The 26,438-nt window shown below is 34.2% G+C and overlaps 2 protein-coding genes across 3 annotated transcripts; one reads left to right on the forward strand and one right to left on the reverse strand.

The window, feature by feature from the left end:
* The first annotated feature begins 544 nt into the window (after nt 1-544).
* On the forward strand, nt 545-13,285 carry LOC112519314 (metacaspase-1). The gene is made up of 5 exons (XM_025127367.1): nt 545-990; nt 10,348-10,678; nt 11,337-11,457; nt 11,548-11,778; nt 12,927-13,285. Exons 1-5 carry the CDS (start codon nt 612-614, stop codon nt 12,984-12,986), a joined length of 1,122 nt encoding a protein of 373 aa, XP_024983135.1. The 5' UTR covers nt 545-611; the 3' UTR covers nt 12,987-13,285.
* Nucleotides 13,286-18,138: 4,853 nt separating this feature from the next.
* On the reverse strand, nt 18,139-22,008 carry LOC112519506. 2 transcript variants are annotated; one of them, XM_025127660.1, is made up of 4 exons: nt 20,955-22,008; nt 20,645-20,788; nt 18,786-19,047; nt 18,374-18,583 (listed from the first exon to the last, which is right to left on the reverse strand). In XM_025127660.1, the coding sequence occupies exons 1-4, from the start codon at nt 21,865-21,867 to the stop codon at nt 18,547-18,549; spliced, it is 1,356 nt and encodes a 451-aa protein (XP_024983428.1). In that variant the 5' UTR covers nt 21,868-22,008; the 3' UTR covers nt 18,374-18,546. The 2 variants fall into 2 exon arrangements, with proteins under 2 accessions (XP_024983427.1, XP_024983428.1); XM_025127659.1 differs by having other exon boundaries at nt 18,139-18,583; nt 20,645-22,008.
* Nucleotides 22,009-26,438: the final 4,430 nt, after the last annotated feature.

The raw sequence follows: 26,438 nt of genomic DNA on the forward strand, positions 1-26,438 counted from the left end.
TACCAATATGAGGGAATACTAGACTAAATGAATAGTCTATAAACGGGTGCGTTGTACTTTTTCCTTCGTCCTATTTTTATTTTTTTTCCACTGGGTTTTTATTTTGCACTAACGTTTTAACGGGGCAACAATAGTGTACCATCACTACTTTGACTTGACACAAGGGAGAGCGTTGAAGGATAAGTGTGTCATCGTCTAAAATATATGACGATAATGATAAAGATAAAGATAAAACTTAGAGATAGAGATAGTGATAAACATATTAGAGTTAAATTATTATTATGTATCTTATGGTTATCTATTTGTAACTCATCTCTATTTAAAGGGTTTATAATTAATGAGAATAAAACTAATTTCTCGATTCTCTATATTATTTGTTCTATCCGTTTTTCACTTTTGCTTGTCAAAGGGATAGAATATTATATGTCACAACTAGAAGGGGTGAAAATGTATTATTTCATAAGTACAAGGAGTCGATCGTAGTTTCATAAAAATGTTATTTCGATCGCTTCCCCTTTCCTGTTTGATCTCCTTGATTGCGCTTCTCTCTTTCATCAATCCCTCTGATTTCTCCCAATTTATCGTCGTTAAAACCATCCAATTCTTCAACGATGATGATGCTGGTGAGCTGCTCGAATTGCCACACGCAGTTGCAGCTTCCGCCGGGAGCCAAAGCGATAAGGTGTGCAATTTGTCAAGCCATCACCCACCTCGCCGACCCCCGTGCAGCCCCTCCTCCGCCGCCTCATACCGGTGGTCATCCTCCACCCTCTGCAATTTCTTATGTTCCTCCTCAACCATCGCCTTACAACCACGCCCCGCAGGGGCCTCCGCCTTCTGCACATGGCAGGAAGAAGGCGGTGATCGTAGGCATATCGTACAAATTCTCGAGGCATGAACTTAAAGGATGCATCAATGATGCTAAGTGCATGAAATATCTTCTGATCAATAAGTTTCACTTCCCTGAATCTTCTATTATCATGCTCACGGGTAAGAGTGTTAATTCATTCCTTAATTTACACATCTATTTAAATTCATTCTCTATATGGAATTGTCAACATCAGCTGGTTATTAAATTGTGTGAGGTGTGACATGTATTCTTGCTGTTATCTTGGTCTGTTAAGATTGTCGCTAGATTGTGTTATTAAAGGTAATTCTGTTATGCGGATTATTTGATTGTCGGTCTTGAATCAAATAACTCGAAGATGATTTGTTAACAAAGTGCTAGAAGATAGATTTAACTTCTTCAGAGGAAGTTGTCATCAATTTAAGCTATAAATCATCTGAACTTTGCAAATGAATACTGGGGGATGACTGGCTTTTACAATCTACAGCAGAAGTACATCTGATTTGTTGGTGAATGATTAGGATAAGAAATTAAGATTTCCAACTGAAAAGATTTGACCTTTTCATATGTTGGATAAAAACTGTTATAAGTGGTTCCAAATAATAAAAGAAAAAAGGAAATAAACTTTGGCATGTAACTCCAGTCTTCAATCCTAGTAGGTCTGAAATGTGATATTTTGTTGATGTTCAACAACAATAACAACATGCATTTCATCCCAAACTACTCAGGGTAGGCGAAAAGTGAAGCTAAAAGAAAGTGCAAAGAGATGTAACCCAAAAACAAACATGAAGAGAATTATCCTAGGGTTCTGGGATGATGTCCTTCCATGCACTCTTATATATGATCAGCTCCTTTGGCATACACTACTCATGCAAATCTTTCGTGAGCTTCCCAAATGTCAATGTTGGCCAACCTGTATGCCTTTCCAAATGATCCATTTTGATGTGTAAGTCGCATCTTTTAGTTCATGTGCTTGAATGTCTTCTTGGAGATGGGCATGCCACATCAAAAAGTGTTGTCTCAACTTCTCCTTTAACTGATGTCATCCGGCCCATCCAATCTTCTGTCATATAATATTTAACTTTTAGCTTCAAGGTGGCATGTCTGTCAGCAAATACTTGTGAAGCATGTTGACATTTGAAACAACCCTACTCTCATTTTTTGGTTGATATCCTCATCATTCTCCCCGTCTTTCTCTAACATTGAGCACAATTTACAGACAATGAAATAGATTCTTCTTAACTATTTATTGGCCAGCCATGCATACTGCATCGTATGCTTTTGTATTGGCACCAATTAAGACGTACTCCATATACTATATCTTTTTAACTCAATCTAAGAGATTAAGATTTTGATTTGTTCTTCCAAACCTCCAACCTTGCATTAAAAACTTATCTTAGGGGTATCAATGAACTTTCTTATACCAAGAAGCCTTTCGCTTGTCCCTTTACAGGTGAACCTTGATATCCTTTGCCAGTAGTACCATCCTCCTCACTGGATGTGTGAGAAGGTTGTCCCTCAGTGCTCATATAACCGCTTTTTGATAAGTCATAGCATCGGCGAAGAAAGGTACGACATCAAAGTTAACCCCAGGTAGTCCTATAGTAATGGGGAAACGTATCGCTTGATATCATGTGGTCACACACACACACATATATATATATATTCACATTGATGTACATCATATGGAGTTAGTTCTTCCGAAGAATCCCCCATATCATATGCTTTGTCTAGGTCAATGGAACGCCATATACATATCCTTTTATATTGTAATATTTCTCCATAAGTGGTTTAAATCAAGATAGTTAGGAAAATAACATTTGCTGATATCCTTGAAAAAAGTTCAAATTAAGTTTTCAACACCGTAGTCTCATTTCTGGACCGATGCTCAATAATAAGTTTCCATGGTGTCACCATATGGTTCATAAGCTTGAATACTAATCTATTGGTATGGTTTTTATGGTCACATACTTACCAAAGAACATCGGAAGCCACATCAATGATGAAGTTGAATGACGTCTTATCTGCCTTTAAAGACAATATCAAAAGCTCTCTTTTTTCTTTCTTATATATTATTCTGAAATGGTCGGAGTATTAGCATAGTTGTTGAAAGCGCACCTGAGCCTTGCATAGGCTCTGAGGCTTATAAGGCTCAAGGTCTTGGGCTTTTTCCAAGTCAAGGCTCAACGTATTCACGAGGCTGACTAAGGCACTGCGCCTTAGCTGAGGCGCCTTGTGGGCCTAGGTGCACCTCATAAAGAGTTATTAAATACCTAGTTAAACCCTAAGATTAAATAAGTTTCTCATCTTCTAATCTCCTAGATTTGTTAAAAAAGTGTTATTAAATAGATGACATAAGTCAAACCCTAATATTAAGTTCTAAGTCCTTAGAACTTCAAGCCTCCTTCTCTATAAATATCCAAACCTTAAAACTTCTCCTTCACGACTCACGCATTATCCCTTCTGCCTTTTCGAAGTACTGTTGCTTGCTGAATTGGAGACTTGTGTATAACTGTGTGTGCGAGGTGTGTGTGTGTATATATATTGATAAGATGCGCCTCGCATTCCTGAGGCCTGCGCCTCACGCTTGCTTCTCGCGCCTAGGCCCCGGGACCCCTTTGCGCCTAAGTGCGCCTTGAGCCTTTAACAACTTTAGGTATCAGTTTGCTGCTAGGGAAGAAGACAAGAGACTTTGAGTTAGAATGGCCGTATTTTGTGAGTTCCAGTTAATGCTACGTACTCCATATTTCCCAAACAAACTTTTTTTTTGGACCGACTTTTCTTTACTATTCACTGGAACTTCGCCCCGTACGTCCTATGCCATCATAATGATAGTTTTCTCAATAACTTCTCTAAGGGTTCTAAATATCACCTTTTCTAGTTAAGGCTTGTTGTTCTTCAGGTCGATTTGTCGGGTTGGAACCATCATATAGTTCCTAATGGTGATATATCTCTGAAAGGTTTACGAACATAAACATTTGATTAAGCTCTATTCCTCTGAATCCTCTCTAAAGTAAAGGGAATGTTTGGTAGATGCTGAATGATTTGGTGCTGAATGATTAAGTGATCAGAATGATTAATGGGCTGTTTGGCGGTTGCTGAATGGTTTGGTGCAGAATGGTTAAGTGGTCAGAATGGTTAAGARGRCCAKAATGGTTAAGTGCTGAATGAAATAATGTTGTTTGGTAACTGTTCTCTGAATGACAACAAATTACCATTTTAACCCTCTGCATGATTTAGTACTGAATGAAATAGAGCTGTTTGGCAAATATCTGAATAAAACAATTATTTTGCAAATATAACTACATATTTCATATTAATCCAAACAAACGTAACATTATTAGTTCAAAACAAGATTTCAGTCCAAATCTAAATAAAATAGTTCAGCTAACCAAGATGTATAATAAAATCACATAATTCTATTCACTGACCATAATAAGCTTTCCCAGAAAGAGACCTAGAACCAATAAATTAGATGAAACATTCTTTCAACAAAACACAAACCACACCCATTTTCCCAATCTAGTTCCAGTAATATACGAAACCAAGATGTATAATAAAAATACCCAACAATCCTTCAAAAATTCAAACTACAATGGAACAAACATCAAGAAAATTACAGCAAAATCCAAGATTGCAAGAAATCAAGAACCCCAAATCTGTGAAGAAGAAGGCAACCCATCTGGTGGAGACGTATTAATGAAGAAGGCAACCCATCTGGTAACCCATCGAGGAGAAATGAAGATCAAAAAAGGCAGTAGTAACAGGTACCTGTTAATGAAGAAGAAGGCAACCCATCTGGAAACCCATCTGGTGGAGACGTGTTAATGAAGAAGGCAACCCATCTGGTAACCCATCGAGGAGAAATGAAGATCAAAAGAAGGCAGTAGTAGCAGGTACCTGTTAATGAAGAAGAAGGTTTAGTGAAGCCCCAGGCACAAAATGGTTAAGAGGTTAATGTAACCATTAAGAGGCTTATTTTTTTTGCCAAACAGCCCTTACCTCTTACCGATTAAGAGGTTGGCTCTTAATGTCACCATTAAGAGCCAAACAAACAGCCCCTAAATGATCAGAATGATTAAGAGGCTCTGTATGATTTATTACAGAGTAAAATGGTTGCTTGGTAAGTGTTTTAAATGGACACTTTGAATGACATAAATTTACCATTTTAACCCTTTGTATCATTTAGGGTTTGTTTGTTTGCATCTGAATGATGTCATTCAGAGTTGGCCTCTGATTTGATAAGAGGTAAGTATTGTTTGCTAAAAATTTTGACCTCTAATTCGTTCCAAATCTTTCCGAATTGCTCATTTTATGAGGGATGTCGATGGACATATGTCCTCTGTTACACTTGTGTTGATTGATGCTTGTCTTTTTTACTGATGCTCGTCGCCTCTACAGTGTTCCTCTACTGCTACTCTTCATCTCTGTTGTTTCACTATTGCTACTCATCTACTCTACTGTGTTCGGTTTTGGTTAGTCGCAACAACCAGGTGCACATCTGCATATCTTTTCTTATCCTCACCTATTTACTATGTTTCTATTATGAACCTAGGGTTCAATTTTTATTGCTGCTTGTGTCAATTTTAAGATTCAACATTGATTTTAAATCCACCGTTCGACTTTTCATTATAGCCTAGGTGTTCGGAGAAATAAGAAGTGAAATGCATTTAGCATGATACATATTATATTACAACTGACAAATAAGAAGGCATGTTGTACCTCACAATAGAGGTTGTGAAATCATTACAAGGTTGTGCTAGAGATGTAAATGTATAATCTTGAATGGTGAGGTTTTGAAAACCACTATTGTAAGGTATAACATCCCTTCTTATTTGTTAGTTGTAATATAGTATGTATCATGTTACAATGCAAAATCCCTTCTTATGTTTCTACTTGACATGTCTCCAAACACTTAGGCTACAAATAAAAACCAAAACAGTGGATTTTAAAATCAACGTTGAATTGTAAAACTAACATGGACAAAGTAAATAGGGGAGGATAAGAAAAGATATGCAAATGTGCATCAAGTTGTTACAAGTAATCAAAATCGAACACAATGGAGGAGACGAGCAACAATAGTGAAACACACAGAAAAGAAGAGCGGTAGTAATGAAACACAATAGAGGAGACAAACATCAACCAACACAGGGGAAATAAGTCTACTTTGAAGGGTATGGTCGTAACTCATAAAATGAGCGATTCGTAAGGGTTTGGAACAAGTCAATGGTCACAATTCTTTTAGCAAACAATACTTACCTCCTACCGAATCAGAGGCAGGCTCTGAATGGAGTCATTCAGATCCAAACAAACCCTAAGTTTTGAGTTCAAAATTCATATTTCACAATTACCAAATAGATGTACCCTTGGAATTATAGTGTTATACCCTGAGTAGTAGTCAATATAGGTGGTTGGGGTTGGGAGTAGTCACTGGTGGATCAATCAAGTCAAGATGGGTGAACTGTGTAGGAATGTATTAGTGGAACTGCATGAGTTTAAGTAGGGAAAGTATAGAAAGTAGGTCAGTTAATAGTTTATTCTTTGTATAAATAGGAGGGGCTGTGTAGACTGTAGGGGAGGTATATCGATATTCTACTCTGTTTGAATATTTGCGAAAGCCTTTGGAAGATCTCCAGCTTCTTGAATTGCATGAAATTCATTGTTTATCTTCAATCATCTGACTATTAGTATAATTCTTGCCCTAGATCACCGATTGTATATCGTATTAAACTTCAATTCAGTGGCCGAAGTAAGAAAAATAAACTTCTGATAGAACTTATGTGGTCAAAATGAAGATTTGAAAACTTTGGTAAGAGTTGCAAGGTTGTTACATAGATTTGGTGTAAGGTTACTATAGGATGACAGTAACTTCACGGTGGAAAGCATAAGGTGACACTAGTTGCACTGTAAGGTTACATTCATATATGCACTTCATTTTTTCCAAGACCCAAAAATGTAGCCTGAGAGATATTACCTTATTCAAGCTTGATTAACAACTAGTGTCTAGACGAAGTTCCACTCTAGTTTCGACACTTGTTTCATTAAAAACTTCATCAATTCCCCAAATAAATCCCAGGTATAGGTATAGGCAATTGATAACCATCGAGATTTTCTTCAACCTATCTTTAGAACATATGCCAACATTTTTTTAATTAAAACATCAAAAGTGATATCTGGTCAACCGCTTGAGCCAGTGACAGATCAGAAACTTACGTGACAGGGGCCTTAAGGGTATAAAGAAAAAATTCGAAACCGAATAACTCACCTGAATCAAAATAGATTGGTTAACCGAATAAGGTAAGTTGCGTTTCGATTTCTTTTACCATGTTGGTTAACCGAATAGCATATTATATATTATGTAATTTATATGATTTCTTTCTAGATGAATTGGTTTTAGCATATATAAAATTAACATTAGGTGAATCGATTTATCTTTAAACTTAGAACAAGAATTGAGATGTATTTAAAAAAACCATCAACCAACGTTATCGTTGTACCATGATTGCAAGAACTAACGATAACAAAACAATTAATGTGCGGGGGAACAACCGTCAAATGATGGAGTGAGGGGTTTCATCAGAACTTTTACATTTGAGTGGGGGCCTTTCCCCCCACACCTATACATGTAAATCCGCCCCTGGCTTGAGCTCTTCTAAACCCATTGTTACTTAATATCCTCTTGGTTTTTTGGTACTCAAATGGTTAGGAGTAATTTATATTTTCAATTTGGTGATTCGTCACTGTTGCAGGCTCCAATTTTTTAAAAAAGTATGCTCAAGCTGAAAGCTTAATCATCACTATAATTAACGCAGGTTGCTGGTGGCATATTTATCTTCTACTTTCAATCATTATACGCCTCTAGTCCCTATTCTTGACTTGGCTATATTCACCCCCCTTACAGTAATATTTTCTTTTATATATTAAACGTTCAAATATTGGCAAATGGAACCGTTCACCTTAAATAACTGTACCATATAGCAAAACAGCAATTCCGGAGGGGCTATTTCTGAATTTTCTAAAAACTTATCCACCAACCATTTATTGATTGATTTTTATACTAAAACTCTTATTCCAATTGTACACTTTTGTCTAAGATGTTCAATACTTGATGCCAAAAGTTCTCATCATGATACTTTGTTGCTCCAAAATTTTAGACTGTTATATGTTACTAACCTTTAACATTGTTTGATTTTAATATTTGGGAATTTCTTTGCTGCTTTGGACTTGGATGGAGCTAACTTCTCTTGAAGTAGTTATGCTGAATTACACCTTGATAAATTATTGATGCTTTACCTGAATTCTGTGAGCATGACCCAGTAAGTGAACGAGTTTGGCATCTACATTCACAAAGTTATATAGGTTTCCTATCATGGACGGAGTTCAACTTCATGACAACATTTATGTGGAGTAGCATTTTTGAACTTCGGCTTCAGTTAATGAGTTTTAGCAAATCAAATAGAAACCGTCTATAAGTTAAAACTCTATGAACCAATATTGAACACATATTTTTAACTTTCTAATTATCTTATTAATAATGTTAATTGCCTTGTCAATTGTTTCCTAAAAAAACTCACTTTTCCCATTTGAAATCACCCGATCGATGTAATGTTTCGTTGGTGAAACGACATATGCACAAAAGAGATCAATCCCATGTGTTGTTGTGAAACGACACTGAATTATCAAAACAGATCAACCTAATAAGTTGTTTCGTTGGAGAAACAACACTTTATTATCAAAACATATCAACACAAACCAACCCATGTGTTGTTGCATTGGTGAAATAAAGCTTCCGTTGTTTCAAAAACAAAACAAAACAAAACAAAAAGTGAGATTTTTAAGGAAAAGATAATTATGTAAGTTAAAAATGTGTGGTCAATGTTGGTTCATAGAGTTTCTAACATATAGGAGGTTTTTATATGATTTTGGGGATATATATATATATATATATTGATAGGTTGAAACTCTGAAAAAAATATGTGATAACACAGCAATACATGTACCTAATGTTCATCTTAATCGGGGAACAATGTCTATGGAATATTTCATTTAAGAAGCAGTATGTTTGAGTTAAGAGTTTGAGTGCATCTTGGGGAGGGGGGGGGGTGGAGAGAATGGGGACCGTCAACAGGTAGCAAGACAAGGTATTGTGAAGAAAATAGAGAAGCTCTTCATTGTAGCTGGTGAGAAGATAAAACCACGATAGTTATTGAAGTGCTAAAAGGACTGGAATACATAGCTTGGAGTATAAAATACCTGAAGATTTAGCATATGCAATTTCTGAAGAGATGAAGAGTTTTGATTGTGATTGTGTAAATAGTCATAATAAACTCAGAATTTTAATAGCCAATCGGATGATATTAAGAGCAAATTTGGCAATTTGAGAGGCCAGGCTTTCCAGTACAAGAAGGAAAATCTCAGCATAAAAATTGTTCTTTCCTTCTCCACCTCTTTATACTAGACTTGAAACAGAAGTAATACGTGTTACCCAAAATGCCCACCGCAACCGAATGGCTGACAGCATCCAAAAAGTAATTATTCTTTTGTGACGGTGGTGGTTCCCCCTTCCCCAATTCCTTTTTGCTCCTTTGTTCTGCTATATGTAAAATGGATAGGTTGACTCATAACATCTGTCCCACTTTTTTGAATCATGTGTTGATTGGGGTTTGGCTGATATAAACTATGCTGGTTGTAGTTAAACACACCTAAATTAGAAAGGCTGAGCATTCAATGACTGATGAGATTAATCTTTATCATGTGCTTCCTAGATGGAAGTTTCTTCTCTTTGAATTAGGAGCGATATCAGTACATGTTAATCAACTAAGGTGGAAAAGTGTAATCATAAGCCAGCCTGCGTGCATATGTAAACACAAATTTTATGACAATTAAATCATTTCAAGGCAAGGGCAATTGTGAGTAACAAAAATAATTGAAGCTGCATTAGGTTGTAGAGGTGTCTTCCAGATTGTAAGAATACTTTTGAACGAGGATGAGCTTCATAAATCATTTATGTCTTTATGATGGAATCATCCCTGTGTTCTGCTGGTTAATTTTAACAAGATTTTGAGCAATTACAGGGTCTGAATATTCATTTAAATATTTTATGATCTAATTTGTAATGGATAATGTTTTCTGGCATCAAACCTTAGGCAACAATCCTACTTGCATGCAGTACTTGAGTTCCTGAATAAGGTTATCAGCTTGGAAATTTTGCTCTTGGTGGTTGTCCAAGAAGTGACCTCTTGATCGGCACACTTTTCAAGAAATTTATATTCTTCCATACTCCAATGAATTTTCTTTTGTCGACTTCTTTTTTATTGTCTTGAACGAGCGCGTGTGTGTGTGGGGCACCCGAATATAGTATTTCTTTTAAAATGTTGAACCAATCCACCAGCCACCCAATTCATACACCTGTTTCATGTGCTTCATAATCCTGGTCTCTCCTTGTTTACCTACACAAATGTTTTTCAAGTCCTGATCAGATATGTGGAATAAAATTGCAGAGGAAGAAACAGACCCTTATAAAATTCCAACAAAACAGAACATGAGGATGGCACTTTTTTGGCTGGTCCAAGGATGCCAACCAGGAGACTCGCTTGTTTTTCACTATTCTGGTCATGGTTCACGACAAAGGAATTATAATGGCGACGAGGTTGATGGGTATGATGAAACCTTATGCCCGCTGGACTTCGAGACCCAGGGTATGATTGTTGATGATGAAATTAATGCAACTATTGTCAAACCTCTTCCTCTTGGGGTTAAACTTCATGCAATTATTGATGCTTGCCACAGTGGCACTGTACTGGACCTTCCTTTCCTTTGCAGAATGAGCAGGTGGGTTTTAGAATTCTTTAGTATGATATATGACATATCTCTTGCTATTTATGTTAAATCTTGAAAAATGTTGGAATTGAGATAATTCTTGCGATAATCTTTAAGTTTCTCATATATGTTTTCTTCTTCATATTGCTGTGATGAGGATGATGCTCCAACTCTGCATTTGGAGCCTTCTTATGCTTCTATGAGTTGTCTTTTGTTTTGTTTTTGTTTCGTATCCCCATGGATCTTGGTTAACAAACTGATGAGGAATCAATGAGAACAATATGCCACTTTTTGCTACAAAAGTCTATAATTTTGGAGGGAAGTGTACACACTTTCAAATAAATAGCAAGGGGTATTTTGAACTTCTCCATGCACTGTATTAATCTTGGATCCTAAGAAAAAAGAAAAAAAATTGCTGCTTATATATAAATGATTTGTGCACGATCCTTCATCCCCTTGAACAAATTGCACATTAGTACCAAAGGGCCATTGGCCCACCTTCCTGGAGGTCAGGGGTTCAAGTCTCGACAAAGATGAGAAGTGTGTGTGAGTTTAATTTGCCGTATATAAATATTATATACTTCAAAAATTGCACATTCACTCTTGGAATATTTAGTACTCCATAACATAATTGTTTTGAAGTGTTGATCCTTATCTTTTGATGTGATAGGAGTGGGCAGTATGTATGGGAGGATCATCGTCCTCGATCGGGTATATGGAAAGGTAGCAACGGTGGTGAAGTCATTTCCATAAGTGGTTGTGATGATGATCAAACATCTGCTGATACATCTGTAAGTCCCAGAATTTAAACAGCTCTGATCTACATTATCTTCTGTATGAACATAGATAAATGTTTGAATTGGGCATGTTTATGGGAGCAGGCTCTATCAAAAATCACATCAACAGGGGCCATGACTTTCTGCTTTATTCAAGCTATAGAACATGGAAATGCGTCTACCTATGGGAGCTTATTAGGTTCTATGCGTAATGCCATCCGTAGTGCAAAAAGTGACATGGGTGGTGGTGGTGGTGGTGCGGTGACTTCTCTTCTCACTATGTTATTGACAGGGGGAAGTCTCGCTGGTGGACTAGGTGGAGGTGGACTAAGCCAGGTATCATCTCACTGCTACTAAAATAAGTGAAGTAGAGATGCAATATCTGATTAAATGACCAAATTGTCATTGGCCCTGCGGTATCCCAGTTACTGGTAAAGCCCAACCCCCCGGAGGTCAAGGGTTTCGTTTCTCGGTTAATGTAAGCCAAAAGAATGCCTTCTCAGCAAAATAAAAATTAGAAATTGCAAATGGAATTTAGTTATGGGAAGCAGGAATCATAAGTTCATAATTTGCATTATATATGGAATCCGTATAACCTGACAAAATTTCTTTGTGCGAACATACCTGTCTAAAGCTCTATTACTTGGAGAAAGGGACATTTAAGGAGCCCATGGCTTTTAGCCTTGAAATTTAGGGGTTGTAAATGGATATTGCAAAACTGCATATTTCTTAGGATTCATAACTTATTCAAGGATCCACATTTACATCCACTTAAGATATGGATATGGTGATGTATACATGAAAATGTCTGATATCGGGCTCTTTCCTGTATAATATATTTTCTATTGAATAACAATATTTTAAAAAGGCAATGTAAATTTGATTATTTGTTGAGCAAAGTATTTTTGACATATAAAAAATTATGTGTTGCTCTTTAATATATGTCTTGTGTGTGTGTGTGTGTGTATATATATATATATAGAGAGAGAGAGAGAGAGAGGGCAAACAATTGAAAATCACAAATATGTCATAAGCCTGCCAACCATTTTCATGTGAAACATGCAGTGCTCATACAATCTTGTTTCACATATAAAACATATTTGAAACATGCACACACAAAAGAACACGAGGATAGGACGTGTATAAATAACGTTGTTTCATATATAAAACATAAGGACTGTTTTGTATGTGAAAAGAACACGAAAATGCATTTCATATATGAAACATGCACACACAAAGGAAAAAAAACATGTAAAACAGTATGAACAATAGTTTTAAATCAAACTCAAAATGAATGGTTTGGATTGATTTTCACGGGTTTGTAACATGTTTGCGGTTTTCATTTTATTTTCACTGTATATAGGGGAATAATCAAATAAGAACGACCAAAAGGTTGAGAACCAGTAACCATGTGTTGTTTGAGAGTGTGAAAATGCAGTTGAAATTTTGCGTAACAAGTTTTGTTGTATGTTTGATTTGGACAGGAGCCGCAATTGACTGCCTGCCAGCCTTTCGATGTGTATGCAAAACCATTTTCCTTGTGATAATACATGTTCAAGTATTGTACAGTGGGTTGACCCATTTATGAGTAATCTTCAATCATCTCTCTCAGGTAATATGTTTAAAATTATGACTATAAAGAAGCTGCCAATTAACATCCTCTTATTTGTTGTTTTCAAGACCTAAGTTTAGTTTATGCATGTTGTATTTGTGTTTTGGTTTCTATCCATCCCATTTGTGTTGATGTAAACACCAAATCTGGTTAGGTTTGGATCGTTTTGTGTGGTTCTCTCTCGTGAAACCGAAATTTTCTGGCTTTCCTGTATAATGTATTATTTTCGACTCAGAAGACATTTTCTAAGAAAATTAGAAGTTGAGAAATGTGGGATAATGCAGGATGTAAGTTGTTTATGGAAGGATTGCTACACACACACACACATATACAGGGAGAAGGGTTTAAACAAGAACACCTTTATTTTACGAGAATGCGAGAACACCCTTTTACTATAGACAATTACATGTGATACTATTATTTCATCACATATGATACGCATGTGATACTAAATCAGAGACCCTTTAGGTTGTGGGCCAAGTCGTTTTTACACCGCTAAGTCCCATCACATGTATTATCACATGTAATAAAGGTGTTATTGGTGTGAGACTATTATTCATCAAGACCATCACATGTGATACTAAATCATAGACTCAAATGACCTTTGGGCCGACTTAACTCGCAAAACATGCGTCTGCACACCACCAGGTCCCCTCACTTGTATTATCACATGTGATAAAGGCATTCTCGTATTTTCGTAAAATGGAGGTGTTCTCGTTTGAACCTCCACCTAAGGAGGATCATGGCGAGAAGTTGGTTGATTTGCGAGAAGATGAAAAGTTCTAAGATCACATGTGATTATAAAGTAACATCACATGTTGTCCAAAAGGGCGTGAACGACTTGGTTATCTCGATCAAGGGTCGCAGGAAAAGTCGTTTGCTTTATGGTCGATTAATGCTACATGTTTGCATTTGTGATTACATGTGATTACACGTGACTTGGGACTTCTCGTCGTTTCATAAGTTGACCGCATTCTCTTGAAGTTGACCCTGTATATCTTCAAATAAATCTTGTTTTATCTAAAAAGACCTAATACTATCTTCAAATAATCTAATAAAATTAGTCTTTTTACAAATTATATATTTAAATAATTAAGATAAAAATGAAAAAGGTTTTTGGCTTAATAGTATGCGGTTTATTGGCAAATTCACTCTCAAATAGGTGTATATGCAGGTTGAGTTGACTTTTTAACAACCCAACCTAATTATAGTGGTTTGGAAAATCTTAATCCAACCCAACACATTTAAAATTATAACTCAATCCAACCCTTACGGGCTGTGGCGGGTTGAGTTGGGTTGGCGGTTTATTAGTATATACATAAAATTGATGAATGAGATACGATAAATGTAATTAAAAGTATGGTAGACAAACTTGTTAGTTATTATAATCATCCATATATATATATATATATATATATATATATATATATATATATTTGGAGACTTATTAGATTTTTCCATTGCTCCTATTATGGGGGTGTTTGAGATTGCTTATAAAAACAACTTATTGACTTATTTCGGTGTGATACCGATAATAAACATTTTTGAGTGTTTGGATAAACAATTTATACCGATGTCAAACCGGTAATAAAGAGTTTTTGAAGAAGTTAAACTCTTTTAACTTATAATAAGTTGATAAGTGTTTTTGTAGAAAAGTATAAGTTATTTCAAATAAGCAATCCCAAACACCCCCTATATATTTAAAATAGGATAAGAAATACAAAGTTGCAACCTAGAAGAAATGTATGAGATTTTTTTATGCAGTGAAACAAACTATATTTATCACACCAAAAGATAAAAGGACATCAAACATAAGTAATTGTGTATTTCTATGTCCATAACCAATGTGATAACAAAATGCACAAACTTTGTAATCTACTTCATTTTGTACTAAAGTCAAATGTGACAAGAAATCAAGCACCAAGAAACCCATACCAATTGAGTCGATATAAGCAAAACGAGCAACAAGCAAACATAAATAAATCGATTAGAAATAGAACAGACAAAAGCGTAGCAACAGTTGATTAGTCCTCCGGCAGTAGTAGATTGGTCCTCAAGTTGGCAATCGAATTAGGGGCTAAGCGTAGCAGTATCTAGTTGAGCAATGGAGTCTAGATAGCAGATTACCAACCATCGACCAAGTTGGATTAATTTTGCTCCTTAGACTTTCAATTGGACTAATATATGATTTACAGTCCCACACACACACACACACATATATATATATATATATATATATATATAATTTTATATTAGCGGCAGGGTAGATAATTCATGGTTTCATGGATTGAGTTTAATTGTGTTGTTAGCAGGTTGGGTTGGGGGGTTTCATGGTTTTACAGTCTTCTATACATCTCTACTCTCAAGAGGTCAGCAAGTCTAAATCTTACATAAAAGGTGAACAAAAATATATTATACTTTTAAAAAATAAAAATACGGAAGCAAAAATTTAGAAAAAATGTCTTACAAAAATGAGGGTAGATTAAAATAATGATATGATAATGGTCGTAATCCACGTTTAGTGGGGTTATTGTAATGTTTCCCGTGATAAGATCGAGTTTGGGATATGTTTTTACAACTCATCCCTACCCAAAATAAATAAATAGTTTATATAAAATTATTGTTTTTTATAAAATTACATGTCCTTTTCCTTTACCACTTCTTTCCTTAAAAATATTACAGGGTGTTTAGTTCAGACAGATAAATGAAAATATAAAATATCAGTAAATTAAAAATATTTATTTATCTCTACTTATATTCAATAAACTTAACATATTTTTTAAAATAATATAAAATTATTAAAATTGTTGCGTAGTAATATATTTAGTAGAAAAGTATATAAAAATTAAAAAATTACATTAGACATATATTTTTTATGAATAATCTATATTATTATAATTTAATATCTACGTAATATATTGAATCGTGATCATGATAAGCTATGTTACTATTTATTATTTCATTTTATTTTCTATTAAGTTAAATATTTATATAATATTTTTTTTTAATCATAGCATAATTTTTTGTTTAGGTTTTAATTATTTTTTAAATACGTTACTACAATATATTAATTAAAATTTTAAGTTAATATATTAAATTTTAAGTTAATGATTAATATTTTGGATTTGCTATAAATAACAAATGATAAATAAACAAAGTTACATATTTGTTTATAAATAAAAAAATAGGAAGATGAAGAAGTGTTTTATCGGTGTTTATGTTTTGCTGAGATGACACTAATGTGACAGTAAAGAAAAGTAGAATAATGCAGTTCTTATAATAATCTTTAGTGTGGATGCTGTAAGTCGTTCGAAATCAGGGTTGTGCCGAAGGATGTACCAATATGAGATTCTGAACAAGACCCTAAAAAATTTGGGACTCTCAAATTTTTTGGGGCCGATTATATACATTTTAGTGTGTATCCAATTATATCCCATTTGGGCAATTATAATGCTTTAGTAATTTAGCCGAATGCCCCAATTCTTCCCCTGTATACCAGATTTGTTGATTTGTCGATTTGTCATTTCCTGATCCACAATTGCAATATTCAGTTCCTTCTCTTTGGGTTTGTAATTTAAATATCGAACCCTTTGATCGGCTAGTCCTCTTCATCTTTCCTAGATGGCTAATTTTATGATTGAAGCAATAAGCATGACCCTATTTAATAATCTTCTACTTTCTTGTTATCTTTTTTCTCTCTTTCTTGTTAGACGAGCAACCTCCCTTGCAATTTCGTTGACTCTGTTTATTGTGATAGTGATCAGTATAGTTCATAGTACCATTAGCCCTTTAAAACATACTCAAAAGTCGAGAGGTAAAAGGAGATTTCAGCCCTCGAATCTAGCTAGGGTTTCTTGAGAACTTGAGGAAAACAACAGTTTGTAAACTTGTATACGTTATTTTTTTTTCAGTTTAACGACTTATTGGAGAAAGCTGATTATGAAGAACTGATTGAAGATCTTGTTTCCAATAATGTTAGAAGATTAATTCTGATGAAATTAATTTTGTATGTTACTTTTTAATATTATATATGGTATAAAGTTTTACATTTTTGTTCTATTTATTACTTATTTGGTCGATCTATAGTCTTAATACAAGTGTAACAAAACCTACAAAAAGATTGAAACGGCCTGTCTGAAACAATTATATGAATAACAGAAGAAAAATGAAGTATCTTCCTTACGGTGTAGTAAACTTGAACTTGCTAACTTTTTTAAACGATAAATATAATTATGAAATAACATGATGAAAATTTAAATAATCACCGAACGAATTAAATAATACAAAGATAAATACACGAAACAGGAAGAAAAAAAAAAAGCAATTAAAGACTATTTGGTGTTTTTTTGTTAATTGAATTACCATCTACACCGATTTTTCTATATTCATAAAAATTAGGGATAAAGTATTGTAGTTGTGTATATCTGATCTGACTTTAAAGTTTTGGTTTAGAAAAACTGACTTGGTCCGGATTGTGTGGATGTCGTGTATATCTGGTTCAGTCCATTTGGCATAACTACCGTATAAAGCCGGGTTGCTTAAAGTAAAGGGTTGGTACAATGGTGTTGTATAACAAAAAGGTTCCGCTAATTTTTTTTTTTTTTTTTTGTTTATTAACAACCATTAAAAAAACAAAATATTTTTAAATTAGTTTAAAAAAAGACAAACGTCTTCAAAACAATAGTAAAATTGCTTTCATTTCCATTTTGAGAAACCCGTTTTCACACTCAAAAACCATATTCGCCACCTTCTGAAACGTCCATATTGTACAAATCTCATAGCCACCTTCTGAAACGTCCATATTCAAAGTCAAACAGATTCAATATATTCCATACACAGGTAGGATCTAAAAGGCACACAAAGTCATATACTTTGCACCTCTACCCCAAAAGGTAGAGGTTGTTTCTGTAAAGACCCCGGCTTGCAGAACAAAAACAGATGCAATAATAAACTGAGGTGAGATTGACTTGTCAAACTTAAAACCCAAAAAGAAAAAACTTGTTTTCTTCATGAAAAGACCAATGTAATTACAAAAGTGACAAATGAAAATGTAGAATGTACAAGTAGTCAAGAACCAAGGAATATTAGATTTGGACTTTTTTCTTATAACATCAGTAGTAGCAGTAGTTGTTATTTGTTAATACACATAGAATGCCAGGCTGAGTTTTGAACTTCCCATTGGCATCTCACCACTAATCTACCCTAACTTTACATGTAAAACCACAAGCAAACACACAACACAACCATCTTTCCTTCTCCCACTAAAATTGCATACATGAAAACTAAACAAGACACCAGAACAAAATTAGGGCCTCATACCGAGAGTTGGGTGGACAGATGATGGAAGTTTTGAACCATTGGAATCGGAAGGTCGTCATTGTTACTCCTGTGATGCATCTGTTTCTGTACTGCCTTTATAGCAGCCACTCTGGCTGCATTGGCTGCTCTATTGGCAGCTGCCACCGACCTGTTAACTCTTTCGTCCACTTTCCCTACATCATATGCTTTCTCAGCCGCTCTTCGTGCTTCCTGGTATATACATATAATCCGATCATTAATTCCCACAATCACATATCGACACAAAGATGTTCTTTACCTTCTGTTTTTATTTCTCAGAAAGTCTAATTTGTTTATATCATCGAGTATTTCCTTTTTGTGGGTCCATATATATATATATGTGTGTGTGTGTGTGGTAAGTACTAAGAAGCATAAGTATGAAGAAAGGAGACACCTGAATTGCATTAAGCACTTTGGAATGATAAACAGCAACCGGTGATACAGGAGACATGGCACTCTGTGAGCTTGGGACATCAAGAACCCCATTCTGCCAGTGCCCAGATTGGGTCTCCCCATTTCTGAAACTGTACATCCCAAGTCCTTGCCTTCTTCCTTCATGCCATGATCCTTCGTATCTATGCCCATTTGCAAAACTATACACTCCAAAGCCATGCATCTTGTCTGCGAAATACTCTCCAGCATATGTATCCCCATTTCTACAAAATAAGCATAAACATATTGAAGATATTGAAATAATAAATCCTAGGAAATAAACAGTAAAGGGGATTAGTTGCTTCTATAACAGAAATCTAGATGGAGAAAATGATAGAACAGAAAAAAAATGTCATCCCAATTATCATAGACCCGTCTTCTGACACAATTCCACAACGTTGTGCTCAAGTGTCCATCATACCTTGTCATCTTGATTGATGTGGCACAAAAAAAAAACAAGAATGTAACAAACCAATGAGGATGCAGGAGCCTTTTACTGTGATTTACCACATTCCAATTGGCCTGTTGGAACAAATATTTTCTCCTCAACCCCACCCCCCTCTTTTTTCTTTCTAGATACAAAAAAGAAAACAGGAAAGGCAGATGGGTGAAAGAGGAGCCTTTCGAATTGCTAGCATGACCTTAAGAACCCATTGGTTCTACATTTCTACTTATTCTCAAATAGACACAATCTAACCAAGTATATCATAATATGACCAGCATATTTCACTGAAGAAGACTATTCCTACAGACTTAATACTAAATCTAGCAACAGTTGAATGAGATGTATTTTTGAGTTGCAGTCAACCTACACCAGAAACCTTAGAAGCAAATGCAAAGACCAGAACAGAGATGTTATCATTTTAACAGAAAAAACAGCAACAATTGAAGAACCTGCATGTTGGTCTAATGCTTCACAAGAAATGCATTCAACATGTAAACACCAACACATTCCACATGGTACTCTCCACTGCTTCAAACTTATAGTGCTAATGTAGTCAATGGCTTAAATCTTCTCATCCATAGAAGTTCTGATTTGTTTCAACTTCAAGTTTAATTTGAAATGAATATACAAAAAACAATTGAGTAGAGCATAGACAGTTAACCAAGTCCTGAAAGGTGTTATTACCAACTTCGTTTTGCCTTAGTTGAGTTGGTTCATTACAGTTAAAATCTATATTACAAACTTAAAGTTTGTTATGGTCAAATGCTCATAACTATGTATTTGATTTACCTAATTTGTTAGTATGTAGTTGCCTAATTTGTTAGTATCTCTATATTATATTTTAATGAAGTACTGAACCTCGCTAGAACAATAGAAACCTATGTACTTATGATCTATGCATGAATCCACTGTCAAGAAGGCTTATTGCCACATAAATAATTTAAGTAGCAATAGTTTGTCACAATCTTACTTAGTTACTTCTACTAAAAACAAGCATCCCTAACATCGAACATATAGATAGTATAAACATTTGGGAATATGTAGCATAATGGCAGAGAAAAAAAAATCCAAATCATCAATGCACAGTCATTAATACTCTACAAAGTTTCTACTAGAATATGCTGCAAACCTTATATCCTAAAATGATTAAAATGATAATTAATGAGATGCCTTGTAATACCAAATAATCTTGATGTATATCAACGAATGCATTCATATCAAATACTGTCAAAGTTCATGACACATCAAAATTGATACAACATAAAAATCAAACAAATAAAGGCAACCTATAGATGCATATACATATCCACAACAAAGCAATCAAATCCAAGATCCAATGAAATGGAGTAAGTAAGCCACGTCTGCAAATTTTTTACCTGAAATGATAGTGGCCAAGACCATGTTTAACACCCCACTTGAATTCTCCCACATAACGGCTACCATCTTCGCAAGTATGAACTCCACATCCATGACTTTGACCATTCGACCATTCACCAGCATAAACATCTCCCGTATAAAACCTGTACACACCAAAGCCATGCCTCAGCCCTTGCCGATACTGTCCCCTGTACCGACTTCCCCTCGCCCAAGTTTCCATCCCATATCCATCATATTTTCCATCAATCCAATCACCCTCATACCTTCCACTCATGTAATAATAGTAGACCCCACAACCAGAACACTTACCTTTATGGAATTCCCCTTCATATACATCCCCATTGGTGTATGCTTGCACCCAACACCCTGAGTTCGCCCTCTTATCCCCTTTTTGCCTGGACCCAATTGACCAAAACACCGGCAAGTGGGGTCTTGACGAATGGGCTGACGAATACAGCTTAATTGGGAAAGACCTAGCAAGAAACAACCTAATGGAGGGGAGGCGAGGGAGAGCAAGATTGAGGGAAAATAAGAGGGCAGTCGAGAATGCAAAAGCTGATAAGAAATCGAGTAGGAAAGAGTGACTAGGATGCGAAACCAAGAAGTAGAAAAACGGAAGAGACAATAAAAGGATTAAGCGGAGGTGGGTTCGAAGGCGGCGGAGGTGGCGGAGACGGTGAAGAAAGTGGAATGCAGCCGCTTTCGTGTTACAAAACCGCTTAGAATAATGGGTTTTCGATGAAAAGGTGTAGTTTTTTAGGGGATTCGACAAAATAGGTGATTTGGTGAGGGAGTTTGAAGAAGAGGTTGCTGTTGTTTGGGAAAAAAGAGGTCTCTTGTGAGGTGTTGATTTAGGAGTTGGTGCAGCAAATGGATCGAACTCAACATCATCAATTACAATCTGATGCTGATGACTAGGGTTAGGGTTTGATGCTGCTGTTGTAACATCACTATTATTGTTGTTATTACTACTACTACTATTCTTATTCTTATTCTTATTATTATTATCAGGCGACGGTAATAACAACAACGAAGAAGATGAAAATGGCGACGGCGATGAAGAAGAAGCAGAAGAAGGCGAATGAGGGGTTGATTGGAAAACAGGGAATTTATGAGGTGAATTGTTACCAACTGAAGAAGAAATAATCGGGTTAGGGTTGAAATCGGAAGAGACACCACTGCTATCTTTTCCGATCTGAACTTCAGATTTCTTCTGATGCATTACATACGTAAATTTGTGAACACCAAACCCTCAAGAACACATGAAATCACACTGTTTTTCTGTGAAAATTCTTCAAGAATCCTACACTTTGATTGAATGGAGCTATGAACACAAGGTTTTTTTGTATTTTTGTTGGGGAATTATGGATGAGAAGCAGAGCGGAGGCTCCGTTGAGTTTATGGTTTTTGTTTGCGGAGAGATCAATTTTGAAACCAGAGGCGACCGGCCAAGCAACCAATCCGGACCCTTTTTTCCACTTTTATCTTTGGGTTTCATTCTCACATTTATTACAGAAATGCCACTCTCCCTATCCATTTTCCATTTTCCATTTTCCATTTTATTTTAATATTATATCATGTAATTTATTGCTTCAAAAATATTAAAATTTATTTTTTGTTTTATATAAAGTTTTCTTAAACTTTGGGATCAACCGAGAATAATCAAAAGAAAGTTAGGTGTTATTTACCCAACGTTTATCCGGATAAACGCTTACCAATTCATTTTACTTTACCGGATGAATATGATAAGGACTAAAAATCTTACCCGGTAAGAGCGAAGACAAGAATCGAGAATCTTACCCGGTAAGTGAGGATGAGAACTCTTACCATGGTTAACGCTTACCAGGATAAATTAGTGCGTATGATGCGTTTTAGTGAATAAAATCTTATCCGGTAAGTAAGCGATAATGTTGAATTTTACCGGTAAGTGCTTACTAGGTAAATGTTTAGGTAAACGGCCCCTTAGTGGCCATATAGAACTCGAACCGCGATCTCTAAAAATCCAATCTTTATTGTCAATTGAGGTAACCTTACAAGGTTTTTCTGATTGTCAATGTTCGGGTCAACTTGTACATGCATCAACTAATTTTATCGGGCCTTGAGGATGACAACTAGAAAAAATCTCAAGGGCACTCAAACTAGCGACTTATAAAGCGTTGACTCAAGGGCTTACCTTGATTCTTCAGTTAAGTTAGCTTTCAATCTGGATAACAAACATTTTTAATCTCTCGTAGTTTGCTTTTTATAGAGATGAAGATGGCCAGATGGGGCGGTTTTGGTCGAGGAAGGTATAGGGAATCGAATTTTCTTCCTTTCAGAATATGGGTTTCTTGGTTTATCATTGACAATATATATATATATATATATATAATATATATATATATATATATATGTCTAATTAAGTATACTGTTATAGATTTTGTTGAAATACGTCACTAACAAACTTCGTAAATTTTGAATGAGCAACTAACATGCTTAATTAATTAAGTTCGTGAGTACTTGAACATGTTTTAAATCGGTAATTCCTAAATTGTATCCTCTAATTCTAATCAAACTTCTATACCTGGGGTTGATGTTTACGGTTACATATAATCATAATGCATATGATTTAGTTAAAATTCAAGGTAGTTTTACTCAAACTCATGTAATAAATTGAGTACGAATCCTCATTGAATTGCCAGAATTATTATTTGGGCTGCTACATTCATGCATTTTTTTTATTAATCTAGATAACCAATCCGCTATGCGAACTGACTAATCCCAAGGCGACCACCCGCTGTCACCGCATTTGAATCTTCATGGTCACAAAGGGATTTTTATATAGGAATTTGTTAGATTTTAAGTTCAAAGATGATAGTATGTATGCATCTTTCATTTGGTTAAAATCTAAATAGTTGATTTTGAGTTTTTTTAATGAAAAACAATATGAAAACTCTAATCTTATGATAATAAAATTGGAGTTTATTTCTTGATGGTTTTTAATATTTTTGGTGTTAAAATATCAATAATAAGCTTGTTTATTGCAATGATACAAAAAGAACAATAAAAATTAAATCGTCTTTAATATAATCAATTTTTTAATTTAAACAAATCAAACCAAAAAACCATATCTTATCTCATTCGCTCTAAATAAAATAAGATATGGTTTTATTATTTGATTTTCAAATTAAAACTTTAATTACATTAAAACTATATCTTTTTCCACTATTACAATACAACAATAAAATTAAATCCTATTTAATATAATTAATTTTTAAAAAATTTAAACAAATCAAATCATATAATAATCATGCTTTATTTATTTTGATATATATATATATATATATATAGATGTTGTGTATAAAAATATTGTTTTCATTTTTTATAGGAAAAAGACAAAAATTAGACAAAAAGTCTAACATGGTCCTTCATATGACAAAGTTATCGAAAACGTTAGTCAGAGTGATCGTGACCAAGACAAATTGTATACCACAAGGACCAAATCAACAATAGGGTTGAGTTCCGGTGAGAAGATAAGTTTTTTTAGAAGCGTAAAAAGCAATCTCCACCTTTGGATCAATCTTAATTGAATGTTATTACTAATGAGGTGCATCTCAACTCTCTTCCAAAAATGTAACTCATATATGGACGTGAGGTTAAAGGTGATCAATGATTCAGATTTCTTTTTATATTTTTCACCATAACTTTTCTTCTTACATGATCATTTGCTTATATATATATATATATATATATATATATATATATATATATTATATTTAAAATCGGTTTTCTATATTAATTTGTTCTTTAAAAAACGTCAAAATTTAAATTAATATAAAACGTTAAGAAAACGTTAAATTTATACAGAGAACTTCTAATACAATATTTTATTCAAGTGTTTTTTTTAATTCTAGTAGCTATCTCCCTTAATTTAAATATATATATATATATATATATTTAAAATTATATATATATATATATATATATATATAAATAGTGTCAATTTTAAGTATGTCGAGCTTGGATTGATTGGAATCTAGCGTTCTTGTCTTTTTCCAAGTATTTTACTTGAAATTCTCTTTGCTTTTGACGACGACGAAAGGACTCCACTAATTACTAATACATTATTAATCTTATTTTTCATTTATGAATATTACAAAAAAACATTTTTTATAATTGGAATTTTATATTTATGATCATCATTAAAAATAAAGATTTGTAAAGGGTTTTTATTTTAAAAAAATATAAAAAAATATTTTTTTAAATTATGAACCAAATTGAAAAATGCCAAAAATGGCCACACACTACTACCCTACCTAAAGATATATTTTATATAATTGTGTTACAATTTATTAAATAGATATAAGAAATTAATTCTATTATTAGCAAGTATACAAATTATTATTTTTTTAAAAATAATTGTTTATTTTTTGGATTTATATATAAAATAATTTGGAAAATGATATTTGTTTATCATATTATACAATCAAATAATTGCAGGAGCAAGAGTTGTAGATCGAATAATTTGAGTTTAAATTAGTTTAAGAAGCCGTTTACCAAACGTTTACTCGGGTAAGTGTTTATCAAGTCACACTATCTTACCGGATGAATATGGTAAGAACCAAGAATCTTACCCGATAAGAGCGAAACAAGGACCAAGAGTCTTATCTGATAAACGGGGGCAATGACTCTTACCATCGTAAGCACTTACCGAGTAAATTGTTACATACGATGTCGTTTTGGTGGACCAAAATCTTATCCGGTAAGTAAATGATAGTGTTGATTTTACCGGTAAACACTTACCAGGTAAGCGTTTGGTAAACAACTCATAACTTCATTATTTTGAGTTTAAATATGATTCAGAAGTAGGTAAAGTTCAAGTGTGTATATATATATATATATATATATATATATATATATATACACACGGTTAATGATTTGGTATATGATAATAAAACATAAATTTTTTGATCGAACTTGAATCAAACATCATTCTAACGAATAGTTTCAAGTTGTATTGAATTTCCTCAAATCGAACTCTTGTATTGCATGAGACAACTGTCACGTTTAATGTTTTTCCAGTAAACAATATACCCAAAACGAGGATATACTTAACTCGAAAGTTTGAATCATAGCACACGATAAATGTGGCATCCACAACACAAAAGTCGTCTTAAATACATCATTCAGAAATACTTTCTCATTTCTGATGCATTCTCATACGCATATTTCAAAAAGTCAAAAGTAAATCAACAATCATCCCTGATTTCACATACAATATAACATATAAAATACAACTTTTTACTACAACCAGATAAAAGTAAGTCGAAAGGAACCCAGTACTTAGGGTACGATCTTAACACACAAAGTATTAACCTTTTTATAAAATTAAGAACAAATAGTAGAACACATAAGGAAGAAAGTACAACCTATTAAGACATTAGAACCAAATTCAGCCATTCTTGATCCATGACATAGAAAGGAAGCATAAACTACTTAAAACTTAAAAGGCACTTAATGTCGACATCTTAATCCATTTTGGGCACTACAAGTTGTATAATAAATGGACTTTTGGAATAGACTTGGAAAAAACTCAAACCCTAATTGTAAAGAATAAACCCTTTCCCAAACATGGAAATTTGCACTTCCACCACTTGTACTTTATACATTTAATAAAATTCCCGCACTAAAATATGATATTTGCCAACCAACCACTCCGCCATAATTAAAGAACAGGTTTGTATTTTAAGAACCCATAAACCATCTATTTTATGTAGTATTCATAACAGATATTTGTGATGAATTTTATCTTGG

Source organism: Cynara cardunculus (assembly GCF_001531365.2).
Source record: "Cynara cardunculus var. scolymus isolate 2C chromosome LG 10, CcrdV1, whole genome shotgun sequence".
NCBI lineage: Eukaryota > Viridiplantae > Streptophyta > Magnoliopsida > Asterales > Asteraceae > Cynara > Cynara cardunculus.